General features: G+C 37.7%; 3 protein-coding genes across 13 annotated transcripts in view; 1 reads left to right on the top strand and 2 right to left on the bottom strand.

Moving 5' to 3' along the window:
• LOC124412511 (protein kibra) overlaps positions 1–5,484 on the bottom strand; it is a 63,092-nt gene extending 57,608 nt beyond the window's left edge. Inside the window, exons 1-2 of one of the 3 annotated variants that reach the window (XM_046892437.1) lie at positions 4,864–5,484; positions 4,642–4,782 (exon numbers count right to left, since the gene is read on the bottom strand). In XM_046892437.1, the coding sequence (XP_046748393.1) occupies positions 4,642–4,769 (128 nt within the window). In that variant the 5' untranslated portion in view covers positions 4,770–4,782; positions 4,864–5,484. Of the gene's footprint in view, positions 1–4,641 lie in introns of all 3 variants that reach the window. The other 2 variants (XM_046892436.1, XM_046892438.1) reach the window with 2 other exon arrangements.
• A 1,124-nt stretch (positions 5,485–6,608) lies between these two features.
• On the bottom strand, positions 6,609–18,648 carry LOC124412510 (nuclear pore complex protein Nup58). Of its 9 annotated transcripts, none has more exons than XM_046892431.1 (8): positions 18,456–18,648; positions 17,754–18,106; positions 17,224–17,434; positions 16,724–17,097; positions 16,391–16,615; positions 15,773–15,847; positions 15,585–15,607; positions 6,609–6,620 (listed from the first exon to the last, which is right to left on the bottom strand). In XM_046892431.1, the coding sequence occupies exons 1-7, from the start codon at positions 18,524–18,526 to the stop codon at positions 15,591–15,593; spliced, it is 1,326 nt and encodes a 441-aa protein (XP_046748387.1). In that variant the 5' UTR covers positions 18,527–18,648; the 3' UTR covers positions 6,609–6,620; positions 15,585–15,590. The 9 variants fall into 9 exon arrangements, with proteins under 9 accessions (XP_046748387.1, XP_046748383.1, XP_046748382.1 ...); XM_046892434.1 differs by lacking the exons at positions 6,609–6,620; positions 15,585–15,607 and adding exons at positions 13,173–13,365; positions 14,942–14,974 and having other exon boundaries at positions 15,763–15,847; positions 18,456–18,647; XM_046892432.1 differs by lacking the exons at positions 6,609–6,620; positions 15,585–15,607 and adding exons at positions 13,173–13,365; positions 14,942–14,974 and having other exon boundaries at positions 18,456–18,647.
• On the top strand, positions 8,606–13,738 carry LOC124412508 (protein FAM114A2). The gene is made up of 5 exons (XM_046892425.1): positions 8,606–10,111; positions 10,474–11,078; positions 11,184–11,513; positions 11,606–11,712; positions 13,204–13,738. The coding sequence occupies exons 1-4, from the start codon at positions 8,941–8,943 to the stop codon at positions 11,678–11,680; spliced, it is 2,181 nt and encodes a 726-aa protein (XP_046748381.1). The 5' UTR covers positions 8,606–8,940; the 3' UTR covers positions 11,681–11,712; positions 13,204–13,738.
• Positions 18,649–18,948: the final 300 nt, after the last annotated feature.

The raw sequence follows: 18,948 nt of genomic DNA, 5'->3' as shown, positions 1-18,948 counted from the left end.
TGACTTTTCAAAATACGACACGGCATCTTTTGTTCATAAATTATACATATATATATATATACAATATCATGTTTCCTTACTTCCTTATTTCTAATTCGTATTCAGCTTGATGATAAATTCGGCTTGGCCGCCCGTGCAAGTACAAGTGACAGGTTACAAATTGGGCAACAAAAGACGTTCCGCGGGGTGCCAAGATCAGCGCGGAGAAAGAAGAAGAAGAACAAGAAGAAGAAGGCGAAAGAGAGAAAGAGAGAGAATCCGTTAAGAGGTCCGTCTAACTCTGCGAGCGTTTCGAACAACTATTTTGGCCAACCGACTTCCTCCCCATCTCCGGTTTAAAATATCTATTACTTCATAACACGCTATACATCGGGGTGGGTTTTACTTAAAAAAGTTTCGAATACTGAGTTGGCTGTTCCCGAAATTGCTTAAAAATGGATAAATAAAAATCTCCTTCAAAGCACTGATCTCTGTATCAACCCTAAAGCGTTCGTACGTACAAAGGCTGTGAATTTGGCTATTTAAAATACGCACGTTTTTTGCAAAAGTTTCTGTGAATCGTGTGAAAAAAAAAAACCCATTACTGTTAGAAATCAGTGAGCAATGATTATTATATTAAATAAAAAAAATACCTGCTTTTCAAGAGATTTCTATTTATTTATTTATTAATCCAAAGCAATTTCGATAAATCCCATAATCTATACGTCTCGAGGTGCATAATTATACTATATAGGTTAGGTATACGGTGGCATGTGGGTGGCGGGTATTAGACAGAGATGGAGGTCGGTAGTTCGAGGAATTGAGGTCAAATTTCCACGAATGCAAATACCGAATGGTGGCGGTTCTGCAGGTAGATATCGGTGCAACAGTGCACGCAACGCGATTCGAAGGTTAAGAGACGCCTCGAGGCATATCCCCTATATATATATACATATGTATATACATGTCAATGTTCTCGCAATTTTTTGAGTTGAAAATCCTTATCAAAAAATAGCATCCCAAATTTTTACAGATATTTTTAGCCTGTTATTTTCGAAATTATCGTACGGAGTATTCGATTTAGTTTTATAATTCTTATTTTATTAATTATTAGATTTTTTTTGTTTGCGTTCTTTCGCCACTATAAATTTTCTCGTGTAAGAAAAAAAAACCTCAGCTTTCCAAAATAAAATTTGATTTTCTTCTCCTTCATACTTGTGAAATGTTATTAAAATGATCTTGAAATCTCTAAGAAACGAGGCGGGGGGGGGGGGGGGGGGGGGGGGGGGGGGGTGAAGGGATCAAAATCCCCCCTTTTGCCACTGACCAAATTATGAAACTTTTTTCTTTTTCTATATTATTTTTCAAAAAGCTGATAAAATTTTACCTATTATACGCAATTTTGAGAACGTGGGATCTCGATAAATACAGTAGAAATGAATGAATGAATAAATAAATAAAAATTGAAAAAAATATTCAATTCATTTTATGCATTCGATATAATAATTATTCTCTCTCCTTATTTTCCTTACTCATTCTCTTTTTCTCTATAGTGTATTATACACACGCAAACACATACACACACGGTGCCTTACCGGCCTTTGCGCGTGTGTAGATGACGTAAGAGGAATCTCTCGTGTGTAGAGTATTATGTGCATCTCGTGCAAGCGAGGTTCGTCTCGTCGCCGCGGTGAATGCAGGTATCTGCAAGGCGCTTTGCGAGTTTATATATATATATATATATAAGTATATTCTAAATACTTGTTACACGTATATTCAAATAATCATATTCATATGCCGCTATATGTACACCTACGTACGTATGTATCTGTATGTGTGTGTAACTCGCGTGTGATTCAGGTATACTGCATAAGCGATAGCTTCGAGAAGTATATTGGAATATAATATTCTCCTTTGAGCTAGCGGAAGGATTATAATTGTAATATAGTTATACGTGATTATACCGGCGTGTCTAGCTAACCGGCTAATTTCTCTCTTCCGAAATGAATTATACATGCATCGTGTATGTATATACATATACGCGGGCAATAAAATGAAGTGAAATTAAATGGAGGGAAATAGGAAAAAAAAAAACAACACAAACGTTGAATAATAAACAATTTGCATATAAATACATAAACCGATGTAATTCATATACGTATATATATATATATATATATATATATATATATATATATATTCATTTTCATTGGTATACAATAATATCGTATAAAAAAAATACTTCAAATTTGTTTAAACTTGAATAACGATCGAGTAAACATTGAAAAAATACAAGTGCGCTTATATGGGGAATAAAAATTGTATCACGGTTGACGAATAACCGCGGTAACGTTTATCAAAGACATATTTTTTCTTTCAATTTCACCGTCTATTGGTATAATAAAGAAGATTATGATGATTTACTACAGACGCGTGTGCAGAAAATTTGTCTTGATCTGTCCTCAGAATTGTTGTACACGATCATTATTTCAAACTGCGACACGCCAATATCTCGAGAACAACTTTAATCTACATCAGCATAAGCAGCAGGTTATTTAAGAATGCATATAACTTCTATCTATACAGAAATTTGCATACACCGAGCTATCTGCATAACATAAGTTCAGAGCTTGACAATAATTGCATTTGCACGATACACATATTTTGCATAAAAATTACTACTCCAGGAAGTAATATTAATTATAAATAGGTATACATATAATGCACTATAAGCTCACTGCTGATGCTTATCTAATGATCTCGAGAAAGATTTCATTTTATTCGCTAAATATCGATGGGCGTTATTTTTTATTTTTTTTTTCATTCATTTTTTTTAACCCCCAATGTTACGCTTTTCGCATTATTTTCCTCTCTCTCTCTTTTTCTCTTTCATTCTCTCTTTCATCCTAATCATCGCTGGCCGTTAGCTTCGCGAAGACAAACGAAAAATATTTCTCCATCATTGATGTCTAAATCGTTCTTTAATAATCCGCATGCATGCGAACTGCGTTCGACAAGCTTATTAGATAGAGATGTAATGCAATACGAACGGTCGATCTAATCAACTCAATACCATCAAGATCCGATACTCCTCCAATCGATAATCCGCGTTGTTCCGTGCTGATTTACCGCACGGTTTAGGTTTACGATGTTGAAGTTGGTAACGCGTTACTGCAACGATGCATGTCGAGAAAAAAATCGTTACTTCGCAACATTTGGACTGTTTGAAATTTAGTGAACCATGAAAAACAAAACATGTTCACATTTCGCAAAGGCGATTCCTTAAGAGTCGTTCTAAAATTGCACAATAATACGTTTTTCCCTCACGTTCTATTACGTTCACGTTACTAATTTCATCCTGGTTTAGATTTGCCCTGCGGCATCGTTAATTAGTATAATGCAAACTATCGTTGCAACGATAAAATCACTCAATCCTAGCCTCGTTGATATAATTCGAATGTTTATCTCGACTCATTGCCGGATGTATTCGAGCCAAGGCAAAAACTTCGGTTTATAATTAAAATCTGTACATATATATCTACGCTGTGTGTAATATGATTTAGGTATGATCTACAGTCGAAAAATTTAGGGGAACAGCTGTAAACGGCGCGGCATGCGGAGTGAAACCACGTGGCCTTGAACGTCAAGTGGAAAGAGAGACAGATATATATATATACATATATATGCGTATACATATATATATATATAGAGAGAGAGAGAGATAGATAGAAGTAGAGAAAGAAAAGGAGAGATGACGAAAAGAGGAAAACGCGAAAAAAAACTCGTCTAAAAAAATTTTTTCAACACCCGTTCGAAACGTAACGTGTACTCAGGTAGACGTGAAACATATTCACCGTCGAGATTGACGTAGAAATTGATCAACGTTAGAAAAAAAAAAAGAAATAAAGAAATGAAAGAAAGAAAAATTGCTCACTGTGCCAAGAGATTCGAATGGGTCGAAATCGAGCAGCCATTCGAACGTTATACAAATTCTGCAGCGAGGCGTAATAATAAGCGTGTATATCCGAAGTTTGAAAAGAGGATTGTAGCTATACGACAAAGTAAAAAATCAAGCATAAAGTTGAAAGGCAATGGAGGAATGAAGTAATGAATAAAGAAGGGACGATGATAGGAAAGCCAGCATAGGACGAACTCCATTCGTATTATATATATATATATATATATATATAATATATATATTCGCCGTGTTACAATCGGGCGTAGCAAGTGCGGCCCTGTTGCATGGAATGCGGGCGCGGCGCGCGTGTGTGAACGGAGCTGAGCGAAGTAACTTACGCACCAATACGAGCAAAGGAGCACGCCTCGCGACGACGACGAAGCCAAGAAGCGACGACGAGGAGAACATCAGCATCGCCGACAAGCGGCAGCAGCGGCAGAAGCACCACCAGCAGAAGTAGGAAGAAGATAAACGGACACGCGGATGCCGCGATTCGTCGTTGTTTGTGAGATAGATAGATAGATAGATAGATAGATAGATAGATAGATAGATAGATAAACGGATGGACGACGAATAGACGGATAAATTGATGACGAATAGATGGAGGACGAAAGGGGAGAGAAAAAAAAAGAAGAAGAGAGAGATAGAAAAAAAAAGAAAAACGCGCGGCGGGAATGGCGGTAGATATACACAAACGAACGTACCTGTCTCTCGGGTCGATCCAAGTTGTCTTCCTCGTGTTGTGATCGATGAAATATACCTTTCCGTCGAAGTCTCTGGCGACATCCCAGCCGTCCGGAAGCGGTATCTCCCCATTTCTTCTCCTTGGCATATTTCACTTAGCTCTAAATCCATCCAAAGGTATCACCAACTGGTATCACACACACGTAAAACACTAGCTACTCGCCCGCCGCCATCTTGAATACCTCATTATCATGAGCGGGAGTGACGTCACGCCGCCCCGAACGACCAATCCCGGCACCGTTCAGACGCCTCGCGAACGGTATGCGAGTATTGACATAGTCGTCGTCGTCGTCCTCCTCCTCCTCCTCCTCCTCCTCGTCGTCGTCGAGACGACTCCCGATATCAAAACTCTTATTTAAGATTCATTCGCCCGACGTTACATTCGCTTGATTATGCGTTCAAGGATTAGGTTCACCCTTCGTCTGATCATCACACCTAAGCATATCTCTATCTCTCTATCCCTCTCTATCTCTATCTTCCTCAGTTATTGCTATAAAAAAAATTTCACCGCTAGTACGTTTCTATTTCAAAGAAATAAACTTCTTTTTGCTTTTTATTATACCATACGTGTTTAAGTATACCGGTAAAAGGCCACCACTGCACACTCCGTATTCGACACTATTCGGCACTGTCACTTTTCTTTTTTGCTTTCTTATTTACTTATTTATTTTTTTTTTATTTTTTATTTTTTTTTTTTAATTTAAACGAACAACTTCACCCAACACTTTCAAACACTAGTATTTTTCTTCGTTACTCGCCTTCTTTATTCCTTTGTTTTGTTATTATCATCAATTTCGAACGTACCGAACCGTCAACCCCCCGCCCACCCTCCCTCCCTCCCTCCCGCCCCCCCGCCGTAGAAAACACGAGGAATCTTTCCGACGATCTTTCCACCCTATCTCGACGATTTTATTATACACATACTTCGTAATACTGTTTAGAAAAGAACGGATAAGAACCTCTTTACTCTGTGGTCGTAATTACGATTGTAATAACCGTCGATTCCCTGCCTCCCCCCATGACGTAGAAGGTTGATCGTTGACGGGGTGACAGTAGTTTGGTTTTAAACATCTAAGAAGAAACGTATGTAACTTGATATCGGTCCAAGTGTGGAACGTTTCGAATAAAGCGGAAAACAAAAAACAAAAGACTAACAAAAAAAAAATAAATAAATAATAATAATAATAATAAAACAACCGTTTCGAGGAGAGGAATTTAATATTGATAACAGAAGAAAACAATCGCCGAACGTGAGGTTCAATAATAGAGGGTAAAAAGTGAGTACCGGCTCAAAAGCAAGGTGAACCCGTCTTGCTATCTCTTAGCTCTTGCTACCTAGGAGCATGTTCGGAGTTTGAGACATGCCTGGTGCCTTCGGCTCATGCGGTCTCCGCGCTTTGGAATCTCTCCCCACCACGAAGCGCGGTTCTCGTGTCTCTGACCGCTGCGCACGAATCCCAGCGGAGAAAGCCGAACGCCGCGCCGCCGTTGCCCTTTACGCGAGAAATTCGAATATTTTCAGATACGATTTGTACGGCGCCACCGTACGATAAGAGAATTTCATGGCAGGTGCAACTCTCGGCGCAACTCTCACCCTACTACGCGGCTAAGAAGGCTAAGAAGCCACATACGCCTACCACACATGCCGCGGATTTGTCCGTCACACGACGATCGCTGCGCCCTCTGCGGCCCGATTCTACAACCTGCCGAGGAATGCTAACACGTTTGTCGTTTTTTTTTTTTCTTCTTCTATACTTCGTTTTCTTCTTTTTTCTTTTCTTTTTTTTTTTTCTCATTTTTATACCCCTCGCTCGCTGCTGTCTTACGCAGGGACGAATAAACCCGCCCGCTATTACTAGCTGACGCCGTCATCGCAGCGACGTGTGTCCACGGTTCGTTTGTTTTTTTTTTGTTTTTTTTTTCTTCTTCTTCCGATGCTCTTTTTTTTGTCGTTGTTTTGTTTAATTTTTTTTTCGTCTATACTTTATTCCAACTCATTTCGCCTCCGTGGATAATTTCATACGGAATTCAAGCTTCATCGACGAATATGCGAGGAATTATCTCTTTCTGTGATCAAATACCCGCACTCATGCCTTGGGTATTTTTCGTCGACTCTTTGGATAATTTTTAAGACGGAATCTTATAGAAGTCTGCGATCTGACGATGAGTCAGTTTAAATTGCTATATTTTGTCGTCAGATGCAATTCCAGGTGGCCTGCAGCACCTGTTGACGCTTTGTGAATGTATGCACAAATCTATATACGCTGTGCAGGATCCTAGATATTTGAAACTAACCCGAGCATCGAGGTCCCCCGTATAGATAAAACATTCTTGCGTATACGGGAACATTAATTATGCTGTACGGAAGGCAAGGAAAAGGCTGAAATTCTCGGGTTGATTGATTTTCTATGAAATCAGTCGACCTGATCACATCATTTTTCTGTCGAATAGAAATCGCGCGTAAATTAAATTCACCTTAACGTTTCGTCCTGTATAATACACATAACTCATTTCATTCACATGCAATATGAAGGTGAGCGCATATAAAATGGTTGAGCATACGAACCACGCATGAACTGTGGAGCTTGACGGACCCACAGCCAAGGGCCACGCGCCTAGAGGCAGTCTTGGGAAAGATATTTCTCAAATGAATATTGCATGTGTAGTGTTGCTATATCTATAGAATACAGATCCCGGTGCTACATACACAGTGTCTAACATGTAGTGTCACGATTTTTGATCCTGTGTTATTTGACCCTGACGATATTGTGGTTCGAAAAATCGTAGGTTTATAGGAATTTGTGAAATCATTACAGTAGATCGCATGAGTACTATTACAAATAATCGTTCGATGGATCTAATAGAGCAATGATCATACCGCAATATCAGCCTCGAGGGTCAGAGTGATTCAATATATGGTCTGGATTTTTACTGAATTTGATCCGTATCAAAAACACATTCAATCACATGTAAAATGTAACGATTTCTATGCATATTTTTCGACAACCTTATAGGTATCTGCAGGTATAAGGTATTCGCCCGATATTGAGTGCTTCGAGATAAACTTCTACGTAAAAGCTTTTTTACTTTCTCCGATTTTCCCAAAATCCATTGTGTCGTTTGGGAAAATTTCATTTTAAATATGCATCTAAGCCAGAAAATACTATTTTGAAATGCAACTTGATTAACGATGATGAAAATACATTTCGCAAACGACGCGTCGTTTTCGTAAGTTCCTATTATAGTTATGACATAGCTTGTATTTTGGCAAAATTTCTTTCATTCCTGTACATCGATTCATTTTAAACGACGCTGAGTCAAATTCTACAAAACATAATTTCTAACAGTAGACTTTTTCCTGTGGGTTGACTCGATTCGAGGTTGAATTTGAATAATTGCTGCCATGCTGCATGTTCCCTTAAAATAGTTATGAAACTATGGAAAAATATCAAAATCATTACTCAATAGCCCAGTTTTATAACTCTAAAGTATATACAATACCGTTTTCATGAATCACAGTTCTCTTTCCGCACAGAGAAATAGAGGTATAAATTTTTTAATTTACAATCAATTTCTCGAGTCATCAAAAAAACTAAATACTAAGCCAGTAAAACATACCTTATTTATTATTAAAAAATATATAAATACTGGCTGAAATCTATTCAGGATGATTTTTAAATATTGAATTTTCCGAATAAAAATTAGACAAATAACATACATTTGTCGGTAAAAATGTTTTTGTTTCGAATTCACGGTGTTATTATTTTTAAGGGATATAGTTTTAACGAAGTTTGACTTGATTAAGTCCCAACTGTATTTTCCGAATAAAGTTACCTAATATTCACAGACGAAACATTATCAAGAGAATTGATCGAGGCACTCTCGATCGTGTTGAGGGCCCCTCGTAGCGCCCCGGTGATACGTTCCTGGTTAGAAAAATGACGAGGCGCATGCTTGAGGAGCAGATCACGAATGACTTCGCGGCCACGTGATCAGTCTGTTTGGCATGATATGTGATCCGCATATGTGTACAAAGAGAATTGCTGAGACAGGTTGGATATGGGTATAAGATAATAAAGAGCTGTTTGATTAAAATGTCAGGCCGTTTAACGAGTATTTGAGTTGTATTCAACAGCTAAAACGGAAGTTATTTATTTTTATTCACAGTACGAGCGTCACTAGCTACGTGTCTCTTCGTCGATCAGCCACAAACAGCAGGAAGACGAGAACTGGCGTCCAATTAACCTCTGGCAAGTAAAATGGCAACGTCAGAAAGCGACGACTTCGAAAGCGCTGACGAGGAATTGGACAACCGTTCGACGCCAGCCAAGCGCGTTTCTTCGCGTAGATTCCGGGCCGTCGTCGACTCGGATTCGGACGACGACACGGAGTGCACCTCCTCCAAGATTCACCCCTCCTACGGAACCCTGGGTACGTCGGAAACTAAGAGAAAACGCGATTATTCCGCCTCACCAACCTTCCCCAAAGACAAGCCGAGCTCTATTCAAGTCGGTGTAAAGAACCCGGAGAGCGAGGGTAAGTCTGACGATACCGTTGATCCAAAACCAGCTCTGAACCAACCGCAGGTAGTATCGCAAGCTGAGAAAGTAGCGCCATTGACATCGAGTATATCGCAAGACTTGACGGTACCTAGCAAGCATGAGCCGGACCTTTCTAATAAAACTAGCAAATCGGACGGATCTGTACCATCGTCAGAAACGAGGGATGAATGTCGGGCTACTGCCAGCGGCAAGGATGAGGTAGAAAAACCGGTAACAGAAACCACAGGCAGACCTAAGAGGGAGAGACAGCAGAGACAGCAAAAGCAACGGGAGCCTAGATCTCTCGGGGAAAAGAAACTGGGGTCAAAGATTATCTCGGAAGGTGTAAAGTCCGGAAAAGTTGAAGAGGCGATAAAGCCTCCTGTAGATGAGAAATGCTGGAAAGAATTGGACAATATTTTGTCGAAACCCCGACCTGATATTGAACCGCAGAGAAAGTCCAAGTGGGATAGCGATTGGGACAATCCAACGAAAGCAAAGGGCGTAGACGACTGTTGGAAGGAGATGGAAGAGAATATTGAGATTCCAGAAGAGTTGAAATCGAATAAAAAGTTCAAAGAGGTGTTTAAGTCCGATGGTTGGGGAGATATGGATGAAGATATAGAAATCCCTGACGAAATGACCGAGGAAAAGATTCTCCCTGTATTAGACAAGCTGTCTTTGGCTGGCGAAGAACAGAACAAAAATGCTGGTTGGGGATGGGGTGGATGGGGTGTCAGTTCATTGATAAACACGGCATCGGCGGGAGTCACTAGCCTAACCAATCATGTGACTCAAGGATTGACAATGCTGGAAGAAAGTATCGGCGTTCCAGACCCTGAAGAATTGGCGAAAACTAAAGAGAGCAAGACCGAAGGCGTTGCCGACGGTAAGATATTAAATATAGGTACTAAGATTAGCTTGTGTGTCGGTTAGCGATTCATTGACCTGAACACACCACCAATGCTAGGCCGAGAATATGTTTACCAGACTGGACTCAACCTTGAGCTTAAAATGCAATTACTGATTCCCATAATTTAAAACAGTGTGTAGGACAAAGTAATTGGCAAATTGGTTGGTACGTGACTCACTTAATTGTAATGTCGGTGTAGAGACCGTGTCGGAAAAAGTTGAACATGTGATTCATATTTAAAGTGTCCCTTCCTAAATCGGCGATAGTATCACTTGGCTCACCAAAGTTGACCAACTGCGGCTGCCATATACGCTATTTATACAACATGATTGTTTCAGAAAGAAGTCAACTGGAAAAAGAGCCATGTGATACGCAATCTCAATCATCGTTTGGTTTTGGTAATCTGATGTCCGGTGTTTCTTCTATAACAAAACTTGTCGAATCGACAAGTAACAAAGTAATAGCTGGAGGTTTGGACACACTGGAAACAATTGGTAAGAAGACAATGGAAGTATTACAAGACGGAGATCCCGGACTGAAGAAGAAACGAGCTTTCTTCACACCAGACAGTGATAAGCCAATATTATCGCAAATGCTTAGGGAAGCTAAGGACAAAGCCGAGACAGAAGAGAAATCTTTGGAAGAAAAACAATTGGCTAGAAAAGTACACTTTGAAATTCTTTTCGATGACTACCAGGGCCTAGTGCATTTGGAAGCGCTAGAAATGCTGTCTAAACAATGTGATATTAAGATTCAGCAGCACATGATCAATTTAAATGCCGACGAGTTGTGCTCTATTCAAGAGACCTTAGACGAGGTAAAGGAACTGTGTGATTTAGGAGACGACGACGGAGATGATGCACAAGAGACTGATCTTCATGAAAGATTGAAGGGAGCTTGTAAAGACCTTGGAGTGACTATGACTTACGATAAACTTATTGAGGTGAGCATTACCAGTGATCACACAATGATTGAGATTTGGCCCCCAAATTTGGAAACAGCAATATTTGATGCATTACTTTTTTTTTTTAAATCAATCATATTTTAGACTTGGCAACAAACAAGGGCCTACCTTTCAACTGTGATTTCTACAGAGCCACTGCCTGCCGATAGAGAAGTGTTTCAACATGCAATTTCGACTCTTGCACAATTCACAGCACTTTCTGTAGAACGATTCCATAAAACGGCAGAGTTACTTCTTGTCAAGGAAAGGCGTAGCACCGTAAATGAAGCCGACGCTTTGGTTCAGCTCACGAACATTTTAGCAGGCGAAGTTGGAGTCATCGCTAACCTGTTTGCAGACAAATTGAATGAGCGTGTTAAACATTCAGACAAACCAGATGCCACGAATGCTAATATTACTACGATTTTCTTAGAGGTATGTTATGTGATTGGCATGTACAAGTTATTATACAAAATTTTTGAGTTGTACTTACATATTTATAAGGAAATTTTCATCACTGTTCACAGGCAGCAAATGCAAGCTCATACATTCAAGATGCCTTCAAATTGTTGATTCCAGTTCTCCAAGTTGGAGCTACATAGTCTGACCTATTTTTGTATATGTTATATATAGGGTATATGAAATCGAATTATTGTAAAATTAATAAAAATCATGGAGAATTAAGCCATAATATTGGAACGCTATCGATTTTGGTATGTACCATATCAACTCGTTTTTGACGAAAAAATTTCTAAACATAGTAACAATTTTTAGTTTCAATTTTTATGCCAATGCAGCTTGATTTTCTTGCTTCCTTTGTAAAAAAGTTCACATAGAATCACAAATAACGATTTTAACTAACTTGTATTAAAAACTAAAAGAATGTCGAGGGTTTACTTACAAAAGCCTTGATACTAATGTATTGTTACAACTGTATAACGTCTATAAAACAGCATAATATTTAGAAGTCTTGATTGTTAGATAATACTTTAATATTTATAATTTGATACGGCCTCGGAAGTAGTGTCTCCATTTTGCAATGTTTATGTACAATCATCAAAATTATCACTAATGAATTAATAAACATATAGAGTAATTACAAAAACACATTTTTCATTTATTATAAGAAATCGTTTCCTATACCGTCGCGTACAAATTTTGGTGTCACAGATTTACAGTGTACAGGGTATAAAACCACAACTTTATAATCGACTAACTGTAGAAAAAAAGTGCAACTCTCATATGCTTCATGAGATAATTTGTTTCACTTCTTATACGGCGATATCAGTATGCATCTATTTATCTTGACAATATTAGGTATGTATTTTCTCTGTCAAATCAGAGCTTATTGAAACAGAGTGCAGTAAAGCGGAACTGCAGGATGTAGTAATATAAAATCTGAAAACCTATGACAAATCAAGTGATATTAAAGTCGTTACAAAGATAATAAAACACTAAAAACTGAATGTTTCAAATAAATAAATGGATGATGTGGCGTTGAGTACAAAGAATGAGCTGCTTCATGTTTTGGAGTGATTTTTTTTTAAAGTAAACTAAATGTGCGTAGAAGAAGTCTTATTATGTACTTACATTACTTGGAAAACAAAACTCTTAACGTGATAGGACTGTGTTGTGTAAGAAATTCAAGTGTAGAAAAAGTTACGAATGCAGTTATTATTCACAGATTTCCTAATGACCCTCGGCATTCATGCGAGTTTGTTTCTGATTGAAAACGTATTTCCCTTATTCGAATCGTAAGGATGGAAGTATTGAATTAGCTTCTTCGTAAGTCAGGTTTATACTTTGATTACGTTTGAATTTAACTTCAGATTTTTCGACTTACAAAATGAAATATAAATTAGTTGCGTTTTCTTTCCTTAGAATATCCCTAAGATTCATGATTTCACGTATTCTTGACTTTTAGATTGGCGATCATACCGAGTACACGTTTGGTCCTTCAAATACTGTAATACCTAATTACATCCAACTTTTCGGGATAAAAATCCATGAATCAATTTTTTCAGGTATACAATCGTTTCATCTGGATTCTATGCGACGAATGTAATGCCAAAGTACACTTAGATTTTTTTTAACCACCTTTAGTGCTTATGTCTCTTGTTACCAGTTGGTGGTTTTTGAAGTTGAAAACTCAAGTTGGAGTCAGTTGCTGATAGAGAAGTTCCCAAGTTTGACGGTGTGTTGAAACTCAAACCTGTTGCTGGAGGTTTGGCAGATGCACCAACTGAAATACTACTGGCTGTTTGTAACGACGTTGCATTACCCCAAGCTGAAACAATTTCATTATTACATCGCCTCTAGAAAGTATTGAAAAATTAAACTTTCATACACCTTAAGGGTAGTAATTACTTTTTAAGATCACCGGAAGAAGGAAAAAAAAATTTCAGCATATTTATTAAAACCACTATTACATTTCTGTATAAATTTGTGTTCCATAAAAGAAAAGCAGACTAGGTAGGGATCCCATTACATTGATTGAAAATGAATACAAACCCCCCCTTTCTTAAAAGGACATAACAAGACTTTTACGAAGCACGTAACACTATTACATCTCTGTATTGATTCGTGTTCCGTAAAAGAAAAGCAGCCTAGATAAATATTCCATTGCATTGATTTGAAAAAAAATACAAAACCCCTTACTTAAAACAGCATAACAGAAATTTTACGAAGCATAAAATCAACTGGGTAATATTTAAATATATCTAGGTGTGCTCGAAACAATCCTAACGGTGCACTGTTAGAATCATGCATCTTTCTTGTCCAAGCATAAGCCTTTTCACCTAAAGTCAAAGCAATTGCAAATAAACATGGAGAATTAATGAAATAAAATTTTTAACCACCATTGTTATGATAAGAGTTATGTAACTATGCATAAGAATAAGTGCATAAAAAAAAAATACAACGACATGTTGTTCATGATTGGCATATTTTCATAATGGATGCAAAAAGGTTCACTGTCCAAATTAAAACAAAAATAAATTCCTAAAATATTTCAGTCACAAGGTCATTCCATATAAAACGATGCGATGGTTCTGTGTCTTTTTCTCCGAAACGTCTGATTTGTTTTTCTCGATTTTCCTTCATAACTCGTGAGAGCTCTACAAAATATTATATTTTTCTAAAAGATATTGATCGAGATATGAATTTTCAACGATTTTAGCCAGAAGAACTGTGAGTGAACTGTGAGATAGTAAGTTTGTGGTCCATTGGCGATTATTGTTAATAAAGCAGTGAAAAATTCGTGCACGTCTCAGAATGATTTTGAAAAATCTGATACATTTAGTAGTGTAATATAAAATTATCCTACTATCACTAGTCACATTGAAGAGAAATTGAAAGTGACAATAAGATTATGAGTGTCTGGTCACTATTTAAATAACAGAATTGAAAGCAAGCAGATAGGTAATTTGCATAAGCATTGAAACGATCTGAATAGAGGTCCTTTACGATGTTTTAGTTTTGTCTTTTTACTAGATCTTATCTGCAATTTGTGTTTAGTGATTGTATAGTTTGAAATCAAATGTTATGTACAATTTACAAATAAGATGACCAATTTTTATTCAACAATGTCTGGAATAGTAGCATGTAAAGCATAAAGCCAAAGTATGAAGTTATTTTTCATGCAAGGTTGCTAAAGCAAGGTAAAAGCTACTCAAGCCATACTATTCCTTCAAATAGAAAAATTAATGCTGTTACATTTAAGCTTTTGGAAAAGTTTGATATTAGTAACATACATAACTAAAATGAAAAGTGATTATAATTTATGCTAATTGGAGACAAATCCCTCTAGGTTCCCCGAACACAAAACACTATATAATAATGAAAATAAAAAACAAATGCTGTACCTCAAATACTAATAAACAGCCACTACTTTTTTCCTGTAAAGGCAAAATAAATACAAATCAAACAGATAATAAATATATTTAGTGATAGCTACAGTGTAAAATTGTCAATCAAGGATGTCACACTTAAATGAATAACTGCTATGTAACGAAAAAACAGGAGTCAAATTAATGAAGCTATAGAGCAAACGGATGTAGCAGAGTTGTGTAGTTACTCTGGTTTTGTTAAATCGGTATATGAACACAACGTGCAAAGTAATAACGTATACGAATTCATATGTTGATAGCAAAGAATAATTGTACAAAGTCTTGGTGAATTTTATGACTATTTTTTTGTTCGATAATTGTTATTTAGTGCCAAAGTTCAAAATCTGCGGAAAGCTTGCAGTGCGGAATAGCAAAGGTGCGTTGGAAAATTAATACTATAACTATGCTTTCGGAAAGAAATTTGTGCGAAAATACGTCACAGCAATTTTAATTTATGCGCATTCAACGATATTTATTTCGTTGTACATTAATGGCACGAAATAGAAGATGAGCAGATTACAAATTTAATTTTTACGACAAAATTTAAAGTTTGCTATAGCATCAATTTACTACATCCATCCATTCTCCGTCAACTTTTGATATTGGTAATAATTTCTACCTCATACTAAATCCCTGCAAGACCTAAATATAGGATACGTTTATGGGGTATTTTATTTACGTGACTAATCGATCGAAAAATACGAGAGTAAAGTGTTGAAGAGGATATAAATTTATACAAATGTGGAATAGAAAAAAAATCCAATAAATGATACAGTATTTCTTAAGGTTCATCTTACCACTATTTACCTAAAGGGTTCGCTGTTCCATAGTTTGGTGGTCTGCTGGTATTTAGGTTTGTTGAGGATAAAAAACTTTTGTTTCCTAGAATAAAAAATTTTACAATATCTCAAATTTATCATCATTCGAGGATAAGTGAGACAAATTCAACATCAGATACGTCAATGTTTTCAAAAATGTATCGCTTGTGATGTTGAGACTCACGCACCTTCGAAAATCGCTCGAAAGTAATAAAGTATTCAAATCGTGGAAGAATTCTTGCAAACTAAGAGTACCTGCGATAACACCCACAATTGTCATTCCGAAAATTTCATCTTCACAGACACAGAGTATAAGAATGATAAATATTTGAATGGTTTAAAACGAGATGTAAGTTAAGTTGAACAGGAACCATTTTGGTAAACATTGAAAATAAACAATTAAATACTATGGTAACCCCTCAATTATGTACCCGTTTAAAATACTTCTCTGACAAACAATAATTTAAAATATTATGGAAGAAGATCAATGAGGTAAAAGTCGAAGGCTGGTTCAACAAATGTATTTTATTATGTTACTATTATATATTTTCTCGTCTGAAGACAAACTTTATTTGTACAAATTAACCTATGGAATTGTCTAGCCTACCTGGACCAAATGGAGTAGGACCACTGTTGATTTTTCCAGAGTTGATCCTGCTCATTTTTCCGTTTAACTTGCTGTCTTCGAATACGTTGGAACTATCTTTTAAAACGTATTTCCTCAAATTGAGATATTGTTCTTTTTGATGTTGAACCTTAGAATGTACACCTTGCAGCTTTCCCGCGACTGCTATCAATGATTCGTGAAGCTTGCTCATCGCCATTGTTAGTTCTAGGACCAAAAAATGTAGTTAGTCTGATTGATAATGTGAAGACATGTATAAGAAGTCGAGTTTTGTAAATGTCATGTGTGAAAGCAAGAATAAGAAGGTAAACTCACCCTGTGGAGTTAATGTCTTTGGTGTCACCATAGTGTGTATATGTTTTTCAGTGGATTCTATCTGTGACCTGAATAGTAATAAATCTTGTTCAAAAGTATCGGCAAGTTCCATAAAGAACAGCAACGGCGCATTGTTCTCATATTGCAGTCCTGCTGGTGTATCGTGTGTTCGTTGTGCAATTTCTGCATTTTGTAAAGCTTTTGCTGTATCCTGTTTCAATTTGTCTGCCAAGGAACGATCTCGCTGTACCGAACCAGCGAGAGTCGTTAAGAGTTCCATCAACGACGCTGTGTCTTCGGCGCAGCGATTTAAAGGCCTAACAGAACCCCGAGCTATGTCCGAAGTGAATGACTTCTGCGTCTTGATAAATGTTCTGGTGAAAATTCAGGGTAATATTTCACAATTACGACATGGATAGTCTTTATTACTTCAATTTCACGAAAAAGTTACTAAAAGTTTTCCAAATTATACTTCGCTGCTATTCTATGTGTTTACTTACTTGAAGTTTTCAATAGTTTGTGTAAGTTCATTGGGTATGAGGTTTTCCTTGGCTGCCGTTGGGCTACTACTTCCTTGAGTTGAACCTGGTTTGTTGGCAGAAACATCAACGCCGCCAAGCCCCTGGACATTAGTAGTTGCCGCCGGAGCGGCTGAGTTCACCGCTTTAGCACCAAACAAACCACCGACAGGTGCAGCGCCAAAAAGAGATGCTGAAAGTAAAGAAATCGTTCGATAAATATTGAGCAAAACTTAGGACTGCAGTGAATAGTTAAATTTTTTCGAAAAAGTTACACATTTGTCATAGCGAAGCTTTTGTTGTTCTGCTTGCAGTGTTTCAAAGTAAGTTTACAAAGTAAAAATCAAATAATATGTTAAAGTTTATACTTATAATAACTACTAAAAAGCCTAGTAAAGTAATAAGCCAGTCAAAGATAAATTTAGATCGGCAAGATGCATTACGGCGAATCATTGCCTTTTGGTCCTCTGAACGTTGCTATAATCAAAAAATACTCAAGAAAGAATACTAACAACCTGTGGTTGTAGTGGTTCCAAAATTTGGAGTGCTGGTTGGTTGAGTGCTGACACTAGTCCCAAAATTCAGTCCTGTCGTAGCAGCGGGGGTACCAAAACTAAGGCCAGCAGTCGGGGCTGCCGAGACAATCGGAGATGAAAATAAACCTGAAGATACACTCGTTATGGCTGTTCCTCCAGATCCGAAAAGCCTTGAGGCTTGTGAAGTGGTCGAAGTACCCGCTGTGCTACCGAATCCAAAATTTGGAGTAGATGATGTTCCAGACGTGGCTGTACCGAAGGCTAAGCTGCCAGTTGCAGCTGGCGTCGCTGCAAACGACGGTGTGGCCGTTGAAAAAGCTGGAGCTGGTCTGGGAATAAGTTTGATATATATTAATCGTTCGTTTGAAAGGGTTGTAAGATTAGGAATAGAATCGATAATTTGCGTGCCAAGTTATGACTGCGAACAGTAGTAATTGTCAGACTTGAACTTGTTTACAGGAAGCATTGCTAGTAGCCAACATATTTCTAATTGCATTCAAGTTACGACACACAATGAAATATCGAAGAAAATTTAAGTAAATGATATAATGATAAGTTTTGATTGGATTCACCGCATTGAAAGTTGTTTATATCTTACAAATATGAGAGTTTTGAGGTTAGGATGATTACCGCCAAGTTTGAGGGACTGATTGCTGTCAGATGACTAGACTGACTTACTTTTGGTTGCCAAATCCAAAGGTTGTTGTCGTGGTGCCGGTAGCAGGAGTGCCAAATCCAAATTTCGACATACTTCTTGCGAGTGTTTTCAATCTAATACTTATAAAAAATCTATACTACGTTTTGGCAAAACATTACCTTCAAGGCACGACTTGAACTTTACTTCTCAAGGACCTCAAGGACTAAGGTTGCCCGCGTGTCGCACGATGTCGCTGTTCGTTGCCGCCAATTTGAACCATTAACCTTATACGCATGAAGATAGCATCCCAATGCTTGCACGCGTGACGGGCTCAAGGCAATACCAATGTATTCTGTCTCTCTCGCTCGGGGCTGTGATTGGCTGTGCGCCTCCTCTTGACCAATCACAGCGCAGAGCGAGAGAGACAGAATGTACCGGTTTGCTGCACCTCATCTGCATATAGGTATGCACGATGATTTGACTTGTTGCTTCGAAATTCGTTACGTCTGTTGACAGGCGGTAAATTTAAACACT

This window comes from Diprion similis, chromosome 11 (assembly GCF_021155765.1).
Source record: "Diprion similis isolate iyDipSimi1 chromosome 11, iyDipSimi1.1, whole genome shotgun sequence".
Lineage (NCBI taxonomy): Eukaryota > Metazoa > Arthropoda > Insecta > Hymenoptera > Diprionidae > Diprion > Diprion similis.
Note: the sequence above shows the minus strand (reverse complement) of the source record. Positions and strands in the feature narration are given on the sequence as shown.